This window comes from Entelurus aequoreus, linkage group LG14 (genome assembly GCF_033978785.1).
Source record: "Entelurus aequoreus isolate RoL-2023_Sb linkage group LG14, RoL_Eaeq_v1.1, whole genome shotgun sequence".
Lineage (NCBI taxonomy): Eukaryota > Metazoa > Chordata > Actinopteri > Syngnathiformes > Syngnathidae > Entelurus > Entelurus aequoreus.
Window position 1 is genome coordinate 32,132,507 of NC_084744.1, and position 26,606 is coordinate 32,159,112.

Genomic DNA, 26,606 nt, shown 5'->3' on the forward strand with positions numbered 1-26,606 from the left:
TTATAAAATCATGAATCATGTTTAAAGATCATAACTTCTGTCTTTTGTTGACTGTTTGAATGTTTAAAAATGACATTTTTAACACCAGGGCACCCCTCGGAGTCCTCTGCAATTTGGTCATGTGATTTATGTGCGGAAATACGACCACATTCAGGATGGAATCAGGATTCAGGATGCTTTATTATTGTCCATTCTTTAACATGTACAAGACACATGAGAACTGAAATGACATTTTGGGCACAGTCCCACTAAGAGCAGACATACGTTACAGGGGGACAAGACGGGACCGCCAACGGATCAGCCACTTACGGCGCTCCTTAAAAAAGGTAGGAAAAAGGTGATATTGGGAAAGGGGGGAAGAGTAAAAAATATCAGTCAAAGGCTGGACCCTCGGGAGGGGGTCCAGACTGGGTCCAAGGGAAAAATACTCATTTGCCATAGCACACATAAACATCCATCCATCCATCCATCTTCTTCCGCTTATCCGAGGTCGGGTCGCGGGGGCAGCAGCTTAAGCAGGGAAGCCCAGACTTCCCTCTCCCCAGCCACTCCGTCCAGCTCCTCCCGGGGGATCCCGAGGCGTTCCCAAGCCAGCCGGGAGACATTATCTTCTCAAAGTTTCCTGGGTCTTCCCCGTGGTCTCCTACCGGTCGGACGTGCCCTAAACACCTCCCTAGGGAGGCGTTCGGGTGGCATCCTGACCAGATGCCCGAACCACCTCATCTGACTCCTCTCGATGTGGAGGAGCAGCGGCTTTACTTTGAGCTCCCCCCAGATGGCAGAGCTTCTCACCCTATCTCTAAGGGAGAGCCCCGCCACCCGGCGGAGGAAACTCATTTCGGCCGCTTGTACCCGTGATCTTGTCCTTTCGGTCATAACCCAAAGCTCATGACCATAGGTGAGGATGGGAACGTAGATCGACCGGTAAATTGAGGGCTTTGCCTTCCGGCTCAGCTCCTTCTTCACCACAACGGATCGATACAGCGTCCGCAATACTGAAGACGCCGCACCGATCTGCCTGTCGATCTCACGATCCACTCTTCCCTCACTCGTGAACAAGACTCCGAGGTACTTGAACTCCTCCACTTGGGGCAGGGTCTCCTCCGCAACCCGGAGATGGCGCTCCACCCTTTTCCGGGCGAGAACCATGGACTCGGACTTGGAGGTGCTGATTCTCATCCCAGTCGCTTCACACTCGGCTGCGAACCGATCCAGCGAGAGCTGAAGATCCTGGCCAGATGAAGCCATCAGGACCACATCATCTGCAAAAAGCAGAGACCTAATCCTGTAGCCACCAAACCAGATCCCCTCAACGCCTTGACTGCGCCTAGAAATTATGTCCATAAAAGTTATGAACAGAATCGGTGACAAAGGGCAGCCTTGGCGGAGTCCAACCCTCACTGGAAATGTGTCCGACTTACTGCCGGCAATGCGGACCAAACTCTGGCACTGATCATACAGGGAGCGGACCGCCACAATCAGACAGTCCGATACCCCATACTCTCTGAGCACTCTCCACAAGACTTCCCGAGGGACACGGTTGGATGCCTTCTCCAAGTCCACACACATTAAACATGTTACATATAATCACAACAACTCGCAACAGGGGGGGGTTGCAATGGCTTGCCTGTTCTATTCGTCCATGCTGGCTGCTCTCATATCTAATCTTTCCTTTTCAGCAAGCTTCTCCATGATGTGATCAGTCTTGCGATTCAGTTCAGAAATCGCCCCAGACTGTGATCCCACAGCCCGACCCAATCCGTCCATTGCGACAAACAGCCTTTGGGCTCCTTGAGTGGCTGCCATCGTCTTACGAATTTGACAATACACCAGAGCAATGCCCAGCCCAATCAGCAGGTGCCCCGCGATCACGGTTCCAAATAGGTAGATGTCGTCCACATCCTCGATGGAAAGGACTGAGAGGCACGCAAGTCTCCATTTATCCCAGGAGTCTCTCACGTACCCCGCAGCGATGGTTCCATCAGGGCAGCCAGGTTCCCCAGAACCTCTTTTCCTCGTCGAAAAGATTTTGTCAATCGAGTCGAGAGTCCAGCTAATCAATTCCATGTCTGATGTTTAGATTTGGAGGACAGCGCAAAGAAAGAGGCTTCAAAAAAGTTTAGATAAGACAAGACAAAAGAGAGCAAGCCAGGAAAAGACGGGAGGAGAAACAAAATGTGACCGCCCTCACCAGAGGCAAGACAGAAAAGCAACAAATGATGTGACTTGTAAAATGTGTGTTAAAATGCCTTCTAATGTTAGCATGTGGCTTGCTAACTGTAGCATGCTGGCAAGTGGTTAGCATTAGCAAGGAACCCGTTGACTTGTTGGTCATTTCTCTGAAGGTGCCGGACATTGACGACCGGGACCTTGGAACACTTCCGGACTTCCCTGCACACCCTTTTGTCCCCGATGAGCGCATGGGAACATACCATCATATTTCTGCTGTGCTCCGGTTTACTGCTGGACCAAAGTCTCCCAAGTCCTCTTCGGTCTCAGCGCCGCTTCAGGACAGGAAGTGGCGCCACACGTTTCCAGGGCTGGACCAGGCTCGGACACGGAGCGCCGCGTATGAAACGAGGATGGGTGTGGAACCAGTTCTTCGTTCTGGAAGAATACACGGGTGTTCTCCCGCAGTACGTTGGAAAGGTATGGTCCTATATCCTTTTTGGGAAAGTCCTCAGAATAGAACTGAAAGAAAAACAGACTGTTTGACTCATTTTTAACACTTTTATGAGTGGGACCCTTTTGGGTCCCTGAGAACTTTAGTGTGATTTTTTTTTTTTTAATCTGTCATTGCTCGAAAAAATAATAACAAATTCAAATCAATGTTTAAAGCTCCAATTACTTCAAAATTTCAAATATTACAATTAAAAATATTTTTAAATTGTGTGTTTGCCACAAAAACAGGGGTTTCTTTAACAAAAATGACATACAATAATAATAATAATAATAATATGAACTTTATATTGACAGATTGGAATTTGAATTACAGATGTAAGTGTTGACAGTAAAATAATACATAATTTCTTATTTTTAACACTTTTATGAGTGGGACCCTTTTGGGTTCCTGAGACTTTTAGTGTGATTTTTTATTTTTTTTTTACTTGTCATTGCTCTAAACAATAATAATGAATCGAAATCAATGTTTAAAGCTCCAATTAATTCAACATTTCAAATATTACAATTGAAAATATTTTTAAATTGTGTGTTTGCCACAAAAACAGGGGTTTCTTTAAAGGCCTACTGAAACCCACTACTACCGACCACGCAGTCTGATAGTTTATATATCAATGATGAAATCTTAACATTATAACACATGCCAATACGGCCGGGTTAACTTATAAAGTGACATTTTAAATTTGCCGCTAAACTTCCGGTTCGAAACGCCTCTGAGGATGACGTATGCGCGTGACGTAGACCGGCGAACACGGGTATGCCTTCCACATTGAAGCCAATACGAAAAAGCTCTGTTTTCATTTCATAATTCCACAGTATTCTGGACATCTGTATTTGTGAATCTGTTTCAATCATGTCCATTGCATTATGGAGAAGGAAGCTGAGCAAGCAAAGAAGAAAGTTGTCGGTGCGAAATGGACGTATTTTTCGAACGTAGTCAGCCACAACAGTACACAGCCGGCGCTTCTTTGTTTACATTCCCGAAAGATGCAGTCAAGATGGAAGAACTCGGATAACAGAGACTCTAACCAGGAGGACTTTTGACTTCGATACACAGACGCCTGTAGAGAACTGGGACAACACATACTCTTACCAGGATTACTTTGATTTGGATGACAAAGACGCAGACGTGCTACTGTGAGTATGCAGCTTTGGCTTCTAAACATTTGATCGCTTGACCGTATGTGCGCAACTTTTTTTTGCGTATGTACGTAACTTTTTTAAAATATATAAGCTTTATGAACCTTGGGTTAGGTGAACGGTCTTTTGGGCTGAGTGATTGTGTGTGTTGATCAGGTGTTTGAATTGTATTGGCGTGTTCTATGGAGCTAGGAGCTAGCATAGGAGCTAGGAGCTAGCATAACAAACACGCAGGTGTTTTTATGCAGGATTAATTTGTGGCATATTAAATATAAGCCTGGTTGTGTTGTGGTTAATAGAGTATATATATGTCTTGTGTTTATTTACTGTTGTAGTCATTCCCAGCTGAAAATCAGGTACCGTGAGTATGCAGCCTTGGCTGCTAAACATTTGAGAGCTTGACCGTATGTGCGCGTCACGTACGTAACTTTTTAAAAATATATAAGCTTTATGAACCTTGGGTTAGGTGAACGGTCTTTTGGGCTGAGTGATTGTGTGTGTTGATCAGGTGTTTGAATTGTATTGGCGTGTTCTATGGAGCTAGGAGCTAGCAGAGGAGCTAGGAGCTAGCAGAGGAGCTAGGAGCTAGCGTAACAAACACGCAGGTGTTTTTATGCAGGATTAATTTGTGGCATATTAAATATAAGCCTGGTTGTGTTGTGGCTAATAGAGTATATATATGTCTTGTGTTTATTTACTGTTGTAGTCATTCCCAGCTGAATATCAGGTCACCCCCGGCTCTCACAGCATCTTCCCTATCTGAATAGCTTCAACTCCCCACTAGTCCTTCACTTGCACTTTACTCATCCACAAATCTTTCATCCTCGCTCAAATTAATGGGGAAATTGTCGCTTTTTCGGTCCGAATCTCTCTCACTTCATGCGGCCATCATTGTAAACAATAGGGAACTTTGCGTATATGTTCAACTGACTACGTCACGCTACTTCCGGTAGGGGCAAGCCTTTTTTTTATCAGATACCAAAAGTTGCAATCTTTATCGTCATTGTTCTATACTAAATCCTTTCAGCAAAAATATGGCAATATCGCGAAATGATCAAGTATGACACATAGAATAGATCTGCTATCCCCGTTTAAATAAAAAAAATTCATTTCAGTAGGCCTTTAACAAAAATGACATACGATAATAATAATAATAATAATAATATAAACTTTATATTGACAGATTGGAATTTGAATTACAGATGTAAGTGTTGACAATAAAATAATACATAATTTCTTATTTTTAACACTTTTATGAGTGGGACCCTTTTGGGTCCCTGAGATTTTTAGTGTGATTTTTTATTTTATTTTTTTTGTCATTGCTCTAAACAATAATAATGAATCGAAATCAATGTTTAAAGCTCCAATTACTTCAACATTTCAAATATTACAATTGAAAATATTTTTAAATTGTGTGTTTGCCACAAAAACAGGGGTTTCTTTAACAAAAATGACATACAATAATAATAATAATAATAATAATATAAACTTTATATTGACAGATTGGAATTTGAATTACAGATGTAAGTGTTGACAGTAAAATAATACATTATTTCTTATTTTTAACACTTTTATGAGTGGGACCCTTTTGGGTCCCTGAGACTTTTAGTGTGATTTAAAAAAAAAAAAAATTGTCATTGCTCTAAAAAATAATAATGAATCGAAATCAATGTTTAAAGCTCCAATTACTTCAAAATTTCATATATTACTATTAAAAATATTTTAAATTGTGTTTGCCATAAAAACAGGGTTTTCTTTAACAAAAACGACATACGACAATAATAATAATAATAATATAAACTTCATATGTAAAGCGTTGACAGTAAAATACAAACTTATATATTATTTTTAACACTTTTATGAGTGGGACCCTTTTGGGTCCCTGAGACTTTTAGTGTGATTTTTTATTTTATTTTTCATTCCTCTAAAAAATAAAAATGAACCGAAATCAATGTTTAAAGCTCCAATTACTTCACATCAAATATTACAATAGAACATTTTTGGGGGGTAAAATATTTAATAAATTGTGTGTTTGCCACGAAAACTAATAATATAATAAATAATAATAATAATATAAACTTTATATTGACAGATTTGAATTCGAACTACAGATGTAAGTGTTGACAGTAAAATAATAAATTATTTCTTATTTTTTAACACTTTTATGAGTGGGACCCTTTTGGGTCCTTGAGAATGTTAGTGTGATTTTATATAATTTTTTAATGTGTCATTGCTCTAAAAAATAATAATAAATCAAAATCAATGTTTAAAGGCCTACTGAAATGAATTTTTTTTATTTAAACGGGGATAGCAGATCTATTCTATGTGTCATACTTGATCATTTCGCGATATTGCCATATTTTTGCTGAAAGGATTTAGTATAGAACAACGACGATAAAGATTGCAACTTTTGGTATCTGATAAAAAAAAGGCTTGCACCTACCGGAAGTAGCGTGACGTAGTCAGTTGAACATATACGCAAAGTTCCCTATTGTTTACAATGATGGCCGCATGAAGTGAGAGAGATTCGGACCGAGAAAGCGACAATTTCCCCATTAATTTGAGCGAGGATGAAAGATTTGTGGATGAGTAAAGTGCAAGTGAAGGACTAGTGGGGAGTTGAAGCTATTCAGATAGGGAAGATGCTGTGAGAGCCGGGGGTGACCTGATATTCAGCTGGGAATGACTACAACAGTAAATAAACACAAGACATATATATACTCTATTAGCCACAACACAACCAGGCTTATATTTAATATGCCACAAATTAATCCTGCATAAAAACACCTGCGTGTTTGTTATGCTAGCTCCTAGCTCCTCTGCTAGCTCCTAGCTCCATAGAACACGCCAATACAATTCAAACACCTGATCAACACACACAATCACTCAGCCCAAAAGACCGTTTACCTAACCCAAGGTTCATAAAGCTTATATATTTTTAAAAAGTTACGTACGTGACGCGCACATACGGTCAAGTTATCGAATGTTTAGCAGCCAAGGCTGCATACTCACGGTACCTGGTATTCAGCTGGGAATGACTACAACAGTAAATAAACACAAGACATATATATACTCTATTAGCCACAACACAACCAGGCTTATATTTAATATGCCACAAATTAATCCTGCATAATAACACCTGCGTGTTTGTTATGCTAGCTCCTAGCTCCTCTGCTAGCTCCTAGCTCCATAGAACACGCCAATACAATTCAAACACCCGATCAACACACACAATCACTCAGCCCAAAAGACCGTTCACCTAACCCAAGGTTCATAAAGCTTATATATTTTTAAAAAGTTACGTACGTGACGCGCACTTACGGTACGGTACGTGTTATGCTAGCTCCTAGCTCCTCTGCTAGCTCCTAGCTCCATAGAACACGCCAATACAATTCAAACACATGATCAACACACACAATCACTCAGCCCAAAAGACCGTTCACCTAACCCAAGGTTCATAAAGCTTATATATTTTAAAAAAGTTACGTACATACGCAAAAAAAAGCCAAAGCTGCATACTCACAGTAGCACGTCTGCGTCTTTGTCATCCAAATCAAAGTAATCCTGGTAAGAGTCTGTGTTGTCCCAGTTCTCTACAGGCGTCTGTGTATCCAAATCAAAAGTCCTCCTGGTTAGAGTCTCTGTTATCCGAGTTCTTCCATCTTGACTGCATCTTTCGGGAATGTAAACAAAGAAGCGCCGGCTGTGTACTGTTGTGGCTGACTACGTTCGAAAAATACGTCCATTTCGCACCGACAACTTTCTTCTTTGCTTGCTTGGCTTCCTTCTCCATAATGCAATGAACATGATTGAAACAGATTCACGAACACAGATGTCCAGAATACTGTGGAATTATGAAATGAAAACAGAGCTTTTTCGTACCGGCTTCAATGTGGAAGGCATACCCGTGTTCGTCGGGCTACGTCACGCGCATACGTCATCCTCAGAGGCGTTTCGAACCGGAAGTTTAGCGGCAAATTTAAAATGTCACTTTATAAGTTAACCCGGCCGTATTGGCATGTGTTATAATGTTAAGATTTCATCATTGATATATAAACTATCAGACTGCGTGGTCGGTAGTAGTGGGTTTCAGTAGGCCTTTAAAGCTCCAATGACTTTACATCAAGTATTACAATAGAAATGTTTTTGGGGGTAACATATTTAATAAATTGTGTGTTTGCCATAAAAACAAAGGTTTCTTTAACAAAAATGACATAAGATAAAAACAAACGGAAACTAATGATATAATAAATAATAATAATAATAATAATATAAACTTCATATTGACAGATTTAAATTTGAATTACGGATGTAAGTGTTGAAGGTAAAATATAAAATTATTTCTTATTTTTAACACTTTTATGAGTGGGACCCTTTCGGGTCCCTGAGAATTTTAGTGTGATTTTTTAAATTTTTTAAAATCTGTCATAGCTCAAAAAAAAAAAAAAAAGAATCAAAATCAATGTTTAAAGCTCCAATTACTTCACATCAAATATTACAATTGAAAATATTTTAAATTGTGTTTGTCATAAAAACAGGGGTTTCTTTAACAATAATGACATACGACAATGATAATAATAATAATAATAATATTAATAATAATAATAATATAAACTTCATATTGACCGATGGATTTGAATTTGAACTACAGATGTAAGCGTTGACAATAAAATAGAAAGTTATATCTTATTTTTACACTTTTATGAGTGGGACCCTTTTGGGTCCCTGAGAATTTTAGTGTGTTTTTTTTTTTTTTTTTAATCTGTCATTGCTCGAAAAAATAATAATAAATTGAAATCAATGTTTAAAGATCCAATTACTTCACACCAAATATAACAATAGAAATTTTTTTGGGGGGTAAAATATTTCATAAATTGTGTGTTTGCCATAAAAACAACATAAGACAAAAACAAACAAAAGCTAATAATAATAACAATAATATTAATATAAACTATATATTGACAGATTTAAATTTGAACTACAGATATAATCGTTGGCAGTAAAATAATACATTATTTCTTATTTTTAACCAATTTATTAGTGGGACCCTTTTGGGTCCCTGAGAATTTTTGTGGTATTTTCTTTCTTTTGTTTTAATTGTTAAAAAAATATCAATGAATTAAAATCAATGTTTTTTTTCTATTAATAATTGACCGATTTACTTCACATTCCACTTTGAAATTTTTTCAGGAAAAATATTAAATTTTGTGTGTGTTTGCCATAAAAAATGGCATAAAATAAAGTTAAATACATTTTGCAGTAAAACATTTTTTTCTAGTTTTTGCAGGGTATTACTCTAAAGAGAAAAACTGTCCCACTGTTATTTTTATAGTAAAATTCTAGCGATAGATCTGTCAGTTTTTTACCGTAAAATCTACAGTTAATGTTAGCATTTTAGCTAATTTCTTTTGTTTGAACATACAAATCATGGTTTCTGATCCTTGACGCCATCATACAAGTATGCTAACTTCTCCTATATTAGCAACATTTTATGCTACCACTTTTGCTAATTTCCTTCGTATAAACCTACGAATCATGGATTTTGATATTTGGCGCCACCTTGCAAGGATGCTATTTGGTTCCTAGTTGGTTTTATGCTAGCTTGTTTAGCTTCGATCGAGGTTCACAGCACAGATAGCGGGCCCATCCAAATTTTCGCTGGAATTTTCTGGTCTCTCTTATTTTTACGGTAAAGTTCTGGCAACTGAGCCCCCATTTTTTTTACCATTAAATTTACGGTGGCTTTTACACCAAAAATGGTACCACTGATATTTCGAACTGTTTAATTCTGCAACGGATCTGGCAGTTTCTCACCGTAAAATCTACAGTTACTGTTTTTACAACGTATTCTTGTGAATGGGAAAAAAGATTGGTAAAATTTACGGTACATTTCTGGTGCATCCTGTGGTGTCGTTGAGGGGCGCCCTGATCCCCGCCCCATCCCAAGATAGTGGAAACACTGGGATGATCCCGGATTAATGTGGTGTTGATGCAGACAAGTGAATCACAGCATGATTGTCCCCGGAGACGGGAAGTGTGGCCCAGAAAGGAAATGAATGACCTTCTGCCACTTCAGGTTTGAGGTTTTAGTCTTAATGTGATTATTAGGATTATCCATTGTCCCCTAAAGCCGGACCCAGAGAAGGCTCCTGGCAGTACCCACGTGATTTACTTAGACACAACCAGGGTTGTCTTGGACTCTGGATTTCCATAGTCAGATCTGGTTCTTTAGATTTTACACAAAGTTTACGGTCAGTCAACTTGGGTTCTTTTGGGACCAGGCCATTGTCAGAATGGCAGATTAGTTCCAGAAACAGGTCTGGCACTCCGTGACGGTTTGGTGTTCATTAGATTGATAACCTTTGTGAAGAAACTGTTCTTATCCTGACTTGTTTTTGTGTACGCTGGTTTGTAACGCTAGCTGGAATGGAGGAGTTTGAACAGTTTGTGATCAGGGTTTGAAGGGTATCCAGTAATGCTACCTGCCCGTTTCCTGACCCTGGACCAGTACAAGCCCTGGATGGGGGGGAAAGGTTGACACTAATGATCTTTTCTGCGGTCCTGATTGTCCTCTGCAGTCTGTTAATGTCCAGCTTGGGTGCAGATCCAAACCAGACAGGGATGGAGGTGCACAGGACAGACTCAGAGCCGTGTATAGAGAGAGTATTGTCCCAAACATGGCGTCCTGTAGTCACATGTGGGGCTTTCGACCAATCACAGAGAGTATGGCCGGACAATCTTTTAAATGATTGGTCAAAACCAACTCTGAAACTCTATACACGGCTCTGGACAGACTGAATGATGAAGGTACTAAGAAAACCGGATTAGGGTTAGGGTTGGGGAAAATAACGAAAGAGTACCTTCTAACCCTTTAGTGAGACAACTCTGAAACTGAGTTGTCTGTACTCTCTCTATAGGCGGTTTTGTACGGACCGAATGATGAAAGTACTAAGAAGACTCGCAACAGAGTACCTTCTAACCCTACTGTGAGAAGGGGTTTTTAATGTTGATTCGACTGCAAGCTTGATGATCACGGGAGGGGCTTTTGACCAATCAGAGAAAGTATGGCCGGACAATCTTTTAAATGATTGGTCAAAAGCCCCTCACGTGACCACAGGACGCCATGTTCAGGACCAGCTCTGAAACTTAGTTGTCCATACTCTCTCTATACATGACTCTGTACAGACTGAATGATGAAGGTACTTAGAAAACTAAATGAGGGTTAGGGTAGGGAAAAATAACGACAGAGTACCTTCAATCTTGATTCGACTGAGGGTTTGATAGTCAAATTAGACTACTCTGAATCGAATCGTCGACTATTTTAAGACATCTCTACGTGCACTGACAAGCTTTTTTGCAGTACTTGTCTGTCCAGCTTGATTAAAGATCCAAACCAGACAGTGATGTAGGTGCACAAGTCAGACTAAAGGATGGAGGCACTCGGAAAACCAGATTCGGGTCCAACCCTTTTGTGAGAAGGGTGTTCAATGTTTGGGAGCAACTCTGAAACCGAGTTGTCCGTACTCTCTCTATAGACGGCTGAATAATGAAGGTACTAAGAAAACTGTCGACAGAGTACCTTCGTACCCTACTGTGAGACGGGGGTTTCCATGTTGATTTGACTGCAAGTTTGATAGTCGAATTAGACTCTGAATCCAAGACATCCCTACTTGCACCGATGATCTTTTCTGCAGTCCTGATTGTGCTCTGCAGTCTGTGTCTGTCCCGCTTGGGTGCAGATCCAAACCAGACAGGGTTGGAGGTGCACGGGACAGACTCAGAGGCATGTATGAGGAGAATATGGACCACTCGATTTCAGAGTTTGTCCCAAGCATGGCGCCTTGAGGGGCTTTTGACCAATCAGAGAGAGTATGGCCGGACAATCTCTTAACTGATTGCTCAAAAGCCCCTCATTTGACCACAGGGCGCAACGTTTAAGACCAACTCTGACACAGAGTTGGTCAAACTCTCTCTATACACGACTCTGGACAGACCGATTGATGGAGGTACTTAGAAAACCGGATTAGAAGGGGGTTCAATGTCGCATGAAACTCCTCTGAATCAAATCGCGGACTATTCGAAGACATCCCTACTTGGAAGTGAGTTTTATGTTGATGTTGTTGTAGTGTATCTTTAAAGTTCTAATCCTAAGAATTGTTCCGATCTTTGTCACTAATTGTGCCTCGCCATACCGGCATTTTGTTTCTTTAGCTCCACACAGACACGGACTACGGTGACGGTGCAGTTAAGTACAGGCTTTCAGGAGAAGGAGTCGGCTCTATCTTCACCATCGATGAAATGACCGGAGACATCCATGCTGTGACGAGGCTTGACAGGTGAGTAGTAATACTGCAGTCGTGAGTATCTACAGTACAGTCATTAGGGTACAGAATCCGGTATTTTTTTTGGCACGGACCGAATCCACCCATTCACGTAAAACCCAACGGTGCCATGTTACAATACCTGGGTTGCACTATGTCATTATTTGAAAATGCACAACTTTCAACTTTTCAGGAGACGTGAACATTTGCACAAAGTATCGATATCGGGAAGTGGAATTACTAGCCGAACAAAATAACAACCTGAATAATTGTCTTGCAACCCAGACAGTTCGTAACATTAGCATACAGCGAACAATGGACACAGGTATTTAAAACTCTCCCGACCACTATCCATCCATTCATCCATCTTCTTCCGCTTATCCGAGGTCGGGTCGCGGGGGCAGCAGCCTAAGCAGGGAAGCCCAGACTTCCCTCTCCCCAGCCACTTCGTCCAGCTCCTCCCGGGGGATCCCGAGGCGTTCCCAGGCCAGCCGGGAGACATAGTCTTCCCAACGTGTCCTGGGTCTTCTCCGTGGCCTCTTACCGGTCGGACGTGCCCTAAACACCTCCCTAGGGAGGCGTTCGGGTGGCATCCTGACCAGATGCCCGAACCACCTCATCTGGCTCCTCTCGATGTGGAGGAGCAGTGGCTTTACTTTGAGCTCCTCCCGGATGACAGAGCTTCTCACCCTATCTCTAAGGGAGAGACCCGCCACCCGGCGGAGGAAACTCATTTCGGCCGCTTGTACCCGTGATCTTGTCCTTTCGGTCATAACCCAAAGCTCATGACCATAGGTGAGGATGGGAACGTAGATCGACCGGTAAATTGAGAGCTTTGCCTTCCGGCTCAGCTCCTTCTTCACTACAACGGATCGATACAGCGTCCGCATTACTGAATACGCCGCACCGATCCGCCTGTCGATCTCACGATCCACTCTTCCCTCACTCGTGAACAAGACTCCGAGGTACTTGAACTCCTCCACTTGGGGCAAGATCTCCTCCCCAACCTGGAGATGGAACTCCACCCTTTTCCGGGCGAGAACCATGGACTCGGACTTGGAGGTGCTGATTCTCATCCCAGTCGCTTCACACTCAGCTGCGAACCGATCCAGTGAGAGCTGAAGATCCTGGCCGGATGAAGCCATCAGGACCACATCATCTGCAAAAAGCAGAGACCTAATCCTGCAGCCACCAAACCAGATCCCCTCAACGCCCTGACTGCGCCTAGAAATTCTGTCCATAAAAGTTATGAACAGAATCGGTGACAAAGGGCAGCCTTGGCGGAGTCCAACCCTCACTGGGAACGTGTCCGACTTATTGCCGACAATGCGGACCAAACTCTGGCACTGATCATACGGGGAGCGGACCGCCACAATCAGACAGTCCGATACCCCATACTCTCTGAGCACTCTCCACAAGATTTCCCGAGGGACATGGTCGAATGCCTTCTCCAAGTCCACAAAACACATGTAGACTGGTTGGGCAAACTCCCATGCACCCTCCAGGACCCTGCCGAGAGTATAGAGCTGGTCCACAGTTCCACGACCAGGACGAAAACCACACTGTTCCTCCTGAATCCGAGGTTTGACTATCCTCCCGACCACTAACCAGAGATTAATGAGATTTTATTATTAAAGACAATTAATGTTTATCAACACACACAAAAGTACGGAATACTGGTCCTGTTGAGTTTTAGGACATACCGGCTCTATGATTGTTTTTGTCCTTTAACTTTTAACCAAGGGCGCTGGAGTCCACTCCAGACCCCCACGACTGAAATACTCGACCATCCGATCTTTCCGTTTTGCTTGAAGGAAGTGGGCTTTCGATGTGTTGCAGGGAGGAAAAGTCCCACTACATGCTCCGAGCCCGAGCTGTGGATGTCAGCACTGGTCTTCCCCTGGAACCCGAGTCGGAGTTCATCATCAAGGTGCAGGACATCAACGACAACGAGCCTCGGTTTTCAGACGGACCGTACGGCGCCGTGGTCCCTGAGATGTCCCCAACAGGTACCGTCCATCTTTTTCGTGCAATGACTGGATAGGACGGAAGGGGTCCAAGCCTGAGGGCCGCACACTGAAGAATCAGAGCATGCGGGGGCCATTTTGTATTTTTCATTTAGAATTATTTAGATATTTTGCTCCCCTCAAGTCTGGACCAGGATGAGTCTCAGTCGTAAAAATGTTGAAAATAAGTCGTATACAATTTTTTTGTCAACATTTTTAAATCTCGAGATCAACCCTGTTTTTTTGTTCTTTTTTAAATAATATTTCTCCCCCACCCGCTAAAATGTTTAACATTTAATATTTGATGTGAAGTAATTGAAGCATTAAATATGTCAATAATTCATAACAACATTGATTTTGAGTTATTATTATTTTTTGAGCAATGACAGTTACAAATTAACACTAAAATCCTCAGGGACCCAAAAGGGTCCCACTCATAAAATTGTTAAAAATAAGTCATTAATTATTATTATTTTTTATTTTTTCAATTTCAACGCCTGAATCTCGACATCAACTTCGGATCTTCAGGCAAGTTTTTATTGGTATTCTATGTCTTTGTTTGTTTAATGCTCTTTAGTCATGGAAAACTTAGTTTTTTTTTATGACAAACACACAAAATATGCAATGTTTCCCCCCAACAATTATTTTAAAGTGTAATATTTGATTTGAAGTAATTGGAGCCTTAAATATGTCAATAATTCATAACAACATTGATTTTGATTCATTATTATTTTTTGAGCAATGACAGTTTAAAAAAGAAAAATACAAACACTCAAACTCTCAGGAACACAAAAAGGTCCCACTTATAAATGTGCTAAAAAAAAAATCATAAATATATATTTTTTTACTTTCAACGCCTAAATCTCTAGATCAACTTCAGATCTATCGGTCGATTTAAAGTTTTTATTGTTATTATTTAAATTTTTTGTTCGTTTGTTTGCTTTATGCTAATTTTTTCAAATAAACTTTTGTTTTTTTATGACAAATTCACAAAATATGCACTATTTTCACCTAAAAATATTTCAAAGTGTAATATTAGATGTGAATTAATTGAAGCATTAAGTAGGTCAATAATTCATAACAACATTGATTTTGAGTTATTATTATTTTTTGAGCAATGACAGTTAAAAATGAACACTAAAATCCTCAGGGACCCAAAAGGGTCCCACTAATAAAATTGTTAGAAATAAGTCATTCATTATTATAATTTCTAATTTTTTTAATTTCAACGCCTGAATCTCTAGATCAACTTCAGATCTATCGGTCGATTAAAAGTTTTTATTGTTATTATTTAAATTTTTTGTTCGTTTGTTTACTTTATGCTAATTTTTTCAAATAAACTTTTGTTTTTTTATGACAAATTCACAAAATATGCAATATTTTCACCTAAAAATATTTCAAAGTGTAATATTAGATGTGAATTAATTGAAGCATTAAGTAGGTCAATAATTCATAACAACATTGATTTTGATTCTTTATTATTTTTTGAGCGATGACAGTTTAAAAAAAACCACTAAAATCATCAGGGACCCTATTGGGTCCCACTCACAAAAGTGTTAAAAATAAGTCATTAATTAATTATTATTTGTTTTACTTTCAACGCCTGAATCTTGACATCAACTTCAGATCTTCTGGCAATTATATATACATTTTTATTGTTATTTTATGTTTTTGTTTGTTTAGTGCTCTTTAGTCATAGAAAACTTTTATGACAAACACACAAAATATGCAATGTTTTCCCCAAAATTGATTTCAAAGTGTAATATTTCATATGAAGTTATAGGAGCCTTAAATATGTCAATAATTCATAACAACATTGATTTTGAGTTATTATTATTTTTTGAGAAATGACAGTTAAAAATGAACACTAAAATCCTCAGGGACCCAAAAGGGTCCCACTCATAAAATTGTTAGAAATAAGTCATTAATTATTATAATTTTTAATTTTTTAAATTTCAACGCCTGAATCTCTAGATCAACTTCAGATCTATCGGTCGATTTAAAGTTTTTATTGTTATTATTTACATTTTTTGTTCGTTTGCTTTATGCTAATTTTTTCGAATAAAATTTTGTTTTTTTATGACAAATTCACAAAATATGCAATATTTTCACCTAAAAATATTTCAAAGTGTAATATTAGATGTGAATTAATTGAAGCATTAAGTAGGTCAATAATTCATAACAACATTGATTTTGATTCTTTATTATTTTTTGAGCGATGACAGTTTAAAAAACCCCCACTAAAATCATCAGGGACCCAATAGGGTCCCACTCACAAAAGTGTTAAAAATAAGTCATTAATTAATTATTATTTGTTTTACTTTCAACGCCTGAATCTTGACATCAACTTCAGATCTTTTTGGCAATTATATATACATTTTTATTGTTATTTTATGTTTTTGTTTGTTTAATGCTCTTTAGTCATAGAAAACTTTTATGACAAACACACAAAATATGCCATGTTTTCCCCAAAATTGATTTCAAAGTGTAATATTCCATATGAAGTTATAGGAGCCTTAAATATGTCAATAATTCATAACAACATTGATTTTGAGTTATTATTATTTTTTGAGCAATGACAGTTACAAATGAACACTAAAATCCTCAGGGACCCAAAAGGGTCCCACTCATAAAATTGTTAGAAATAAGTCATTAATTATTATATTTTTTAATTTTTTTAATTTCAACGCCTGAATCTCGACATCAACTTCGGATCTTCCGTCAATTCCGATTTTTTTTTGTGGTATTTTATGTTGTTGTTTGTTTAATGCTCTTTAGTCATGGAAAACTTAGGTTTTTTTTATGACAAACACACAAAATATGCAAAATTTTCCTCAGCAATTATTTTAAAGTGTAATATTTGATTTGAAGTCATTTGAGCCTTAAATATGTCAATAATTCATAACAACATTGATTTTGATTCATTATTATTTTTTGAGCAATGACAGTTTAAAAAAGAAAAATACAAACACTCAAACTCTCAGGGACACAAAAAGGTCCCACTTATAAATGTGCTAAAAAAAAAAACCATAAATATATATTTTTTTACTTTCAACGCCTAAATCTCTAGATCAACTTCAGATCTATCGGTCGATTTAAAGTTTTTATTGTTATTATTTAAATTTTTTGTTCGTTTGTTTGCTTTATGCTAATTTTTTCATATAAACTTTTGTTTTTTTATGACAAATTCACAAAATATGCAATATTTTCACCTAAAAATATTTCAAAGTGTAATATTAGATGTGAATTAATTGAAGCATTAAGTAGGTCAATAATTCATAACAACATTGATTTTGATTCTTTATTACTTTTTGAGCGATGACAGTTTAAAAAAACCCACTAAAATCATCAGGGACCCAATAGGGTCCCACTCACAAAAGTGTTAAAAATAAGTCATTAATTAATTATTATTTGTTTTACTTTCAACGCCTGAATCTTGACATCAACTTCAGATCTTCTGGCAATTATATATACATTTTTATTGTTATTTTATGTTTTTGTTTGTTTAATGCTCTTTAGTCATAGAAAACTTTTATGACAAACACACAAAATATGCAATGTTTTCCCCAAAATTGATTTCAAAGTGTAATATTTCATATGAAGTTATAGGAGCCTTAAATATGTCAATAATTCATAACAACATTGATTTTGAGTTATTATTACTTTTTGAGCAATGACAGTTAAAAATGAACACTTAAATCCTCAGGGACCCAAAAGGGTCCCACTCATAAAATTGTTAGAAATAAGTCATTAATTATTATAATTTTTAATTTTTTTAATTTCAACGCCTGAATCTCGACATCAACTTCGGATCTTCCGTCAATTACGATTTTTTTTAGTGGTATTTTATGTTGTTGTTTGTTTAATGCTCTTTAGTCATGGAAAACTTAGTTTTTTTTTTATGACAAACACACAAAATATGCAAAGTTTTCCTCAGCAATTAGTGTAATATTTGATATGAAGTAATTGGAGCCTTAAATATGTCACCTTTATTTTCATTCATTATTATTTTTTTGGGCAATGACCGAATACAAGCGGCAGAAATGTCTGGGATCACCCTCAGAGATAGGGTGAGGAGCTCGGTCATCCGGGACCGGCTCAGAGTAGAGCCTCTGCTTACTTCGAGAGGAGCTAGTTGAGATGACTCGGGCATCTACTACAGGTGCCTCCTGGACGCCTCCCTGGTGAGGTTCTTTGGGCATGTCCAGCCGGGAGGAGACCTCAGGGCAGACCTAGGACATGCCGGAGGGACTAAGTCTCACAGCTGGCCTGGAAACGCCTCGGTGTCCCCCCGGTGGAACTAGTGGAGGTGGTAGGGGACAGGGAAGTCTGGGCATCTCTGCTTAGACTCGGATGGAAGACAATCCGTATTACCAGAAGGACGATTTCTGGTTCTGATACACCAGTTTGATCTGTAGTTTCTCTTGGCATATTTATATGAAAATGTACAAATAAACAGACAACATTTTGAGTTTTTATGTCATTTTTCTGAGATTGTGGATATCTTGTTTTCCCAGGAACATTTGTAACGCAGGTCACAGCCACAGACGTGGACGACCCCTCGTATGGTAACAGCGCACAGATCGTCTACAGCATCCTTTATGGACAACAGCACTTTTCTGTGGACACCAAGTCAGGTGAGAACATTTGCTCGGGGTGGAATAATTAAACAGTTACAGTCGCCATCAAGAGTGTACGTACACTTGTAAAGAACATCATGTCATGGCTGTCTTGAGTTTCCAATCATTTCTACAACTCTTATTTTTGTGTGATGTAGTGATTGGAGCACATACTTGTTGCTCACAATCAACATTCATGAAGTTTGCTTCTTTTATGAATTTGTTATGGGTCTACTGAAAATGTGAGCAAAAGTATACATACAGCAACGTTAATATTTGCTTACTCGTCCCTTGGCAAGTTTACCTGCAATAAGGCGCTTTTGGTAGCCATCCACAAGCTTCTGCTTGAATTGTTGACCACTCCTCTTGACAAAATTGGTGCAGTTCAGCTAAATGTGTTGGTTTTCTGACAAGGACTTGTTTCTTCAGCATTGTCCACACATTTAAGTCAGGACTTTGGAAAGGCCATTCTAAAACCTTCATTCTAGCCTGATTTAGCCATTCCTTTACCACTTTTGACCATACTTGCCAACCTTGAGACCTCCAATATCGGGAGGTGGAGGGTGGGGGGGGGCTTGGTCGGGGGTGGGGGGCTAGGGGTGGTTGGGGGCGTGGTTATTTACAGCTAGAATTCACCAACTCGAGTATTTCATATATATTTCATATATATATATATATATGTATGTATGAAATTCTTGACTTTCAGTGAATTCTAGCTATATATATATATATATATATATATATATATATATATATATATATATATTTGATTTACATAGAGAAAAAAAAATACTTGAATTTCAGTGTTCCGTTGGCTATCCATTAGATGGCAGTATTGTCCTGTTTAACTTCTCCGTTCATTGGGCAGGCAAGCTGTTTATATTGTGGGAAAGCGGACGTGAGAACAGTCTGTCCCCACTCAGTCACAGGTCCGCATTGAGCTGGAGGGGGCGTGGCCTCCAGCTCCGGCTGAATACCGGGAGTTTGTCGGGAGAAAATCTCTGCCGGGAGGTTGTCGGGAGAGGCGTTGAATACCGGGATTCTCCCGCTAAAAATGGAAGGGTTGGCAAGTATGCTGTTGACATGTGTTTGGGGTCATTGTCCTGTTGGAACACCCAACTGCGCCCAAGATCCAACCTCCGGGCTGATGATTTTAGCTTGTCCTGAAGAATTTGGAGGTAATCCTCCTTTTTCAATGTCCCATTTTATAGCACCAGTTCCATTGGCAGCAAAGCAGGTCCAGAGCATAATACTACCACCACCATGCTTGACGGTAGGAATGGTGTTCCTGGGATTAAAGGCCTCACCTTTTCTCCTCCAAACATATTGCTGGGTATTGTGGCCAAACTGTTGTGATCCGCTGCGCGGATCGTGTTCTGTTTGGGTTTTTCGGGTCACTTGTGTTTTTCTTTTAGTCTTGGTCTCCTTCTAGTTCCTGTTTATGCTCCTCTGAGTTGGTTACCATAGCAACTGATTACTTTCACCTGCCGCTTGGGTTTCCGACACGCACCTGTTTGTCATCACTATCATTATTATTTAAACCTGCCTTCCCATTCAGTCTGTCTTGCTTCGTAGTTTGATTCCTTACAACAGATGACGACTTTTGTTCCTGCTCTGAAACCTTCTAGCTCCCACGCTAAAGGCTCTGTTTAGTGTTTACTGTTTACCTTCTAGCTCCCACGCTAAAGGCTCTGTTTAGTGTTTACTGTTTACCTTCTAGCTCCCATGCTAAAGGCTCTGTTTAGTGTTTACTGTTTACCTTCTAGCTCCCACGCTAAAGGCTCTGTTTAGTGTTTACTGTTTACCTTCTAGCTCCCACGCTAAAGGCTCTGTTCAGTGTTTACTGTTTACCTTCTAGCTCCCACGCTAGCTCCTTTTGTTTCTTCCTTAAGTGTTATGAGCACGTTTTTGTTTGTTCGGTATTATTTATTTCTTAAATAAATAATTTCTTACCTGCAAGCTGTGTCCGAAGCCCGATCTGCATTCCTGGGAGAACAACACCCGCATCTATGCGACCCGGTCGTCACACAAACAGCTCCATTTTTGTTTCATCTGACATCACATGGACAAAGATAAGACCTTCTGGAGGAAAGTTCTGTGGTCAGATGAAACAAAAATGGAGCTGTTTGGCCACAATACCCAGCAACATGTTTGGAGGAGAAAAGGTGAGGCCTTTAATACCAGGAACACCAATTCCTACCGACAAGCATGGTGGTGGTAGTACATACTTGCCAACCTTGAGACCTCCAATATCGGGAGGTGGGGGGTAGGGGGTGGGGGGCGTGGTTGGAGGCGTGGTTATTTACAGCTAGAATTCACCAACTCGAGTATTTCATATATATTTCATATATATATATATATATGAAATACTTGACTTTCAGTGAATTCTAGCTATAAATATATATATATTTATTTTATTTACATAGAAAAAAACAAACAAACTTGAATTTCAGTGTTCCAGTGGCTAGCCATTAGATGGCAGTATTGTCCTGTTTAACTTCTCTGTTCATGATGAGTATATCATTTCGGTCGCCATGTCTGTAATTTCCTCGTTCTTCTGCTTCGTCTCCTTGTTGTGTGCGCAGTTGTGCACTCTATAAAAGCCCTAGATGTTATGACGTCTTTGGGCAGGCAAGCTGTTTATATTGTGGGAAAGCGGACGTGAGAACAGGCTGTCCCCACTCAGTCTCAGGTCCGCATTGAGCTGGAGGGGGCGTGGCCTCCAGCTCCGGCTGAATACCGGGAGTTTGTCGGGAGAAAATCTCTGCCGGGAGGTTGTCGGGAGAGGCGCTGAGTACCGGGATTCTCCCGCTAAAAACAGGGGGGTTGGCAAGTATGTGGTAGTATTATGCTCTGGGCCTGTTTTGCTGCCAATGGAACTGCTGCTTTACAGAGAGTAAATGGGACAATGAAAAAGGAGGATTACCTCCAAATTCTTCCGGACGAGCTAAAATCATCAGCCCGGAGGTTGGGTCTTGGGCGCAGTTGGGTGTTCCAACAGGACAATGACCCCAAACACGCGTCAAAAGTGGTAAAGGAATGGCTAAATCAGGCTAGAATGAAGGTTTTAGAATGGCCTTCCCAAAGTCCTGACTTAAACGTGTGGACAATGCTGAAGAAACAAGTCCATGTCAGAAAGCCAACACTTTTAGCTGAACTGTACCAATTTTGTCAAGAGGAGTGGTCAAAAATTCAAGCAGAAGCTTGTGGATGGCTACCAAAAGCGCCTTATTGCAGGTAAACTTGCCAAGGGACATGTAAGCAAATATTAACATTGTTGTATGTATACTTTTGACCCAGCAGCCTACCGCCCGAATGCAGCTGAGATAGACTCCAGCACCCCCCGCGACCCCGAAAGAGACAAGCGGTAGAAAATGGATGGATGGATTTGGTGACATTTTCAGTAGACCCATAATAAATTCACAAAAGAAGCAAACTTCGTGAATGTTTTTTGTGTGCAACAAGTACCGTAATTTCCGGACTATAAGCCGCTACTTTTTCCCCTCGTTCTGGTCCCTGCGGCTTATACAAGGGTGCGGCTTATATACGGCCTGTTCTTCTCTGACACCGACGAAGAGGATTTCGGTGGTTTTAGTACGCAGGAGGAAGACGATGACACAATGATTAAAGACTGACTTTTCATATACCGGTAGGCTGGTTATTTTGATAACGTACAGGCGAGCACTTTGTATTACTTTGCACCGTTGTATTATTTGTACTCTGCACGAATGCTGTTCGCCATGTCAAAGATGTGAAAGTTTGATTGAATGATTGAAAGATTTATTGTTAATAAATGGGACGCTTTGCGTTCCCAAACAGTCATCTCTGTCCCGACAATCCCCTCCATGGTAGCAGGAACCCCTATATACTACGGTAATTACACATCAAAACCCCACGGCTTATAGTCGGGTGCGGCTTATATATGGAGCAATCTGTATTTTCCCCTAAATTTAGCTGGTGCGGCTTATAGTCAGGTGCGGCTTATAGTCCGGAAATTACGGTATGTGCTCCAATCACTCTATCACAACAAAATAAGAGTTGTAGAAATGATTGGAAACTCAAGAAAGCCACGACATGATGTTCTTTACAAGTGTATGTACACTTTTGATCGCGACTGTACATGCTGAGATACCCTCCAAGTATTGGTGAACTGTAACCAGGCATGGGTACCAAACTCGGTACTCTTATAGGTACCGACCGAATAACGTCGGCACTATCTGGTACCAGTTTGCGTAAAATCAAAGCATATTTCCATATGCGCCTGATAAGCATCAGCAATTTTGCATGGTGATTTCAACCCCTCTAAATTGGGTATGCCCGTGTCAGTCAAATGCTGAATCCAATAAATTCAGATCATGAATTTGTATTCAATAATTCTTGATATTTAGGGGTCATCAGGACAGCTTCAGCCAACATGGATCGCGAAGAGAAGGAGGAGTACCAGATTATAATGCAGGCCCAGGACATGGGCGGCCAACTGGGGGGACTCGCCTCCACGGTCACCATCAACATCAGCCTCGGTGACGTCAACGACAACCCACCGCGTTTTGTCAGGAGTGAGGTCATAGTTGATTTGGAATCATACGCAGTGCAAGTTAGTCTGACGTGCTACGTATCTGTGACTGTTTAGGGGTTTTTCATCTGCGGGTGCCGGAGACGGCATTAGTGGATTCGACGGTGGGTCGGATTCTGGCCCGTGATCTCGACACGGACAGAAATGCCGAGGTGGACTATTGCATCATACTGGGGGACGAGGGCGCCATGTTTGACATCCTATCTGCCGGCCAAAGTCAAGAAGGAGTTGTTGTCTTGAAAAAGGTACTTTGTTCCCGTTAGGACTGGCTACTTCCAGAAAGAAGTCTGAATCTGACACATTTGGTTCATTTGTGATCAGTCAAGAAAACAAGCAGACCTTTTCAGTGTTTGTTTTGACCACTTTTGATGAAGTCCGGTTAGAGGACGCAAGAGGTTTAAAAGTATGCTATAATCAGGGTTCTGTAAGTACTTTGGCTACGGTCTTCTACCTACTTCGATTTAAGTTCCTCCTTCTTTACATATTTCGATTTAAGGTCACGGTCTTGTACCTACTTCTATTAAGTCCATAGTTCTTTACATAACTTGATTTAAAGGCCTACTGAAATGAGATTTTCTTATTTAAACGGGGATAGCAGATCCATTCTATGTGTCATACTTGATCATTTTGCGATATTGCCATATTTTTGCTGAAAGGATTTAGTAGAGAACATCGACAATAAAGTTCGCAACTTTTGGTCGCTGATAAAAAAGCCTTGCCTGTACCGGAAGTAGCGTGACGTCACAGGTTGTGGAGCTCCTCACATCTGCACATTGTTTACAATCATGGCCACCAGCAGCGAGAGCGATTCGGACCGAGAAAGCGACGATTTCCCCATTAATTTGAGCGAGGATGAAAGATTCGTGGATGAGGAAAGTGAGAGTGAAGGACTAGAGGGCAGTGGAAGCAATTCAGATAGGGAAGATGCTGTGAGAGGCGGGTGGGATCTGATATTCAGCTGGGAATGACTAAAACAGTAAATAAACACAAGACATATATATACTCTATTAGCCACAACACAACCAGGCTTATATTTAATATGCCACAAATTAATCCCGCATAACAAACACCTCCCCCCTCCCGTCCATATAACCCACCAATACAAATCAAACACCCGCACAACACACTCAATCCCACAGCCCAAAGTACCGTTCACCTCCGCAAAGTTCATACAGCACATATATTTCCCCAAAGTTACGTACGTGACATGCACATAGCGGCACGCACGTACGGGCAAGCGATCAAATGTTTGGAAGCCGCAGCTGCGTACTCACGGTACCGCGTATCCAACTCAAAGTCCTCCTGGTAAGAGTCTCTGTTGTCCCAGTTCTCCACAGGCCAATGGTAAAGCTTGACTGTCATCTTTCGGGAATGTAAACAATGAAACACCGGCTACGTGTTTGTGTTGCTGCAGCCGGCCGCTAATATACCGCTTCCCACCTACAGCTTTCTTCTTTGCTGTCTCCATTGTTCATTAAACAAATTGCAAAAGATTCACCAACACAGATGTCCAGAATACTGTGGAATTTTGCGATGAAAACAGACGACTTAATAGCTGGCCACAATGCTGTCTCAAAATGTCCGCTACAATCCGTGACGTCACGCGCAAACGTCGTCATACCGAGACGTTTTCAGCAGGATATTTTGCGGGAAATTTAAAATTGCACTTTACTAATCTAACACAGCCGTATTGGCATGTGTTGCCATGTTAAGATTTCATCATTGATATATAAACTATCAGACTGCGTGGTCGGTAGTAGTGGCTTTCATTAGGCCTTTAAAGTCATTGTTCCGTACCGACCTCAATTTAATGTTCATGGTTCTTTACATATTTCGATTTAAGGTCATGGTTTTGTACGTACCTAAATTGAGGTTGCGGTGTTGTATCTATAACTCTATTAAGTTCACGGTTCCTTAAATAACTCAATTTTTTTTTTTAAATAGTTTTTTTTTTCAATATTTGTGTGGTTGTCCCTGCGTTTCAGCCGCTGGACTATGAAACCAAGACCTCGTACACTTTCAAGGTCGAGGCGTTCAATGCGCAGACAGATCCCCGTTTCCTGCACCTTGGTCCTTTTTTGGATTGGGCAACCGTCAAGGTCCAGGTCACGGACATGGACGAGCCTCCGGCCTTCAGCAGAACCTCCTACTACGTGGACACGTATGAAGACACGCCTCCAGGGACCGTCGTGGCCTCTGTGACGGCACATGACCTTGACGCCAGCAGCAGCGCAGTCAGGTAAAATTGGAATCAGCACGAGATAAACATTAAATTTTATTACCCCAAACTAGCTTTAAAGAACATGCATAATTAATGTAGCTTACCACCATCAATGTGTTTATTGTTATATAGTTATTATTAATAAATGTAGCTTACCACCATCATAGTGTTTATTGTTATATAATTATTAATACATGTAGCTTACTACCATCGATGTGTTTGTTGTTATATAATTATTAATAAATGTAGCTTACCACATCATAGTGTTTATTGTTATATAATTATTAATAAATGTAGCTTACCACCATCATAGAGTTTATTGTTAATATAATTATTAATAAATGTAGCTTACCACCATCACAGTGTTTATTGTTATTATTATTAATAAATGTAGCTTACTACCATCAATGTGTTTATTGTTAATATTATTATTAATAAATGTAGCTTACCACCATCATTGTGTGTATTGATAATATTCTCATTAATAAATGTAGCTTACCACCATCATTGTGTTTATTGTTAATATTATTATTAATAAGTGTAGCTTACCACCATCACAGTGTTTATTGTTATATAATTATTAATACATGTAGCTTACCACCATCATAGTGTTTATTGTTAGTATTGATATAAATAAATGTAGCTTACCACCATCATAGTGTTTATTGTTAATATTATTATTATTAAATGTAGCTTAGCACCATCAGAGTGTTTATTATTAATATTGTTATTAATAAATGTAGCTTACCACCTTCAAGGTGTTCATTGTTAATATTAATATAAATAAATATAGCTTACCACCATCATAGTGTTTATTGTTAATATTAGTATTAATAAATGTAGCTTACCACCATCATAGTGTTTATTATTAATATTATTAGTAATAAATGTAGCTTACCACCATCAAGGTGTTTATTGTTAATATTAATATAAATAAATGTAGCTTACCACCATCATAGTGTTTATTATTAATTGTATTATTAATGAATGTAGCTTAGCACCATCATAGTGTTTATTATTAATATTATTATTAATGAATGTAGCTTA

General features: G+C 39.7%; 1 protein-coding gene across 2 annotated transcripts in view; it reads left to right on the top strand.

Moving 5' to 3' along the window:
- The window catches only part of LOC133664756 (cadherin-12-like), a 224,916-nt gene that overhangs the window by 183,260 nt on the left and 15,050 nt on the right, over positions 1-26,606 (top strand). The window contains exons 2-8 of one of the 2 annotated variants that reach the window (XM_062069652.1): positions 2,346-2,649; positions 12,031-12,155; positions 13,980-14,149; positions 18,664-18,783; positions 23,154-23,321; positions 23,396-23,583; positions 25,324-25,577. In XM_062069652.1, the coding sequence (XP_061925636.1) occupies positions 2,413-2,649; positions 12,031-12,155; positions 13,980-14,149; positions 18,664-18,783; positions 23,154-23,321; positions 23,396-23,583; positions 25,324-25,577 (1,262 nt within the window). In that variant the 5' untranslated portion in view covers positions 2,346-2,412. The remainder of the gene's footprint in view (positions 1-2,345; positions 2,650-12,030; positions 12,156-13,979; positions 14,150-18,663; positions 18,784-23,153; positions 23,322-23,395; positions 23,584-25,323; positions 25,578-26,606) is intronic. The other variant, XM_062069654.1, reaches the window with a different exon arrangement.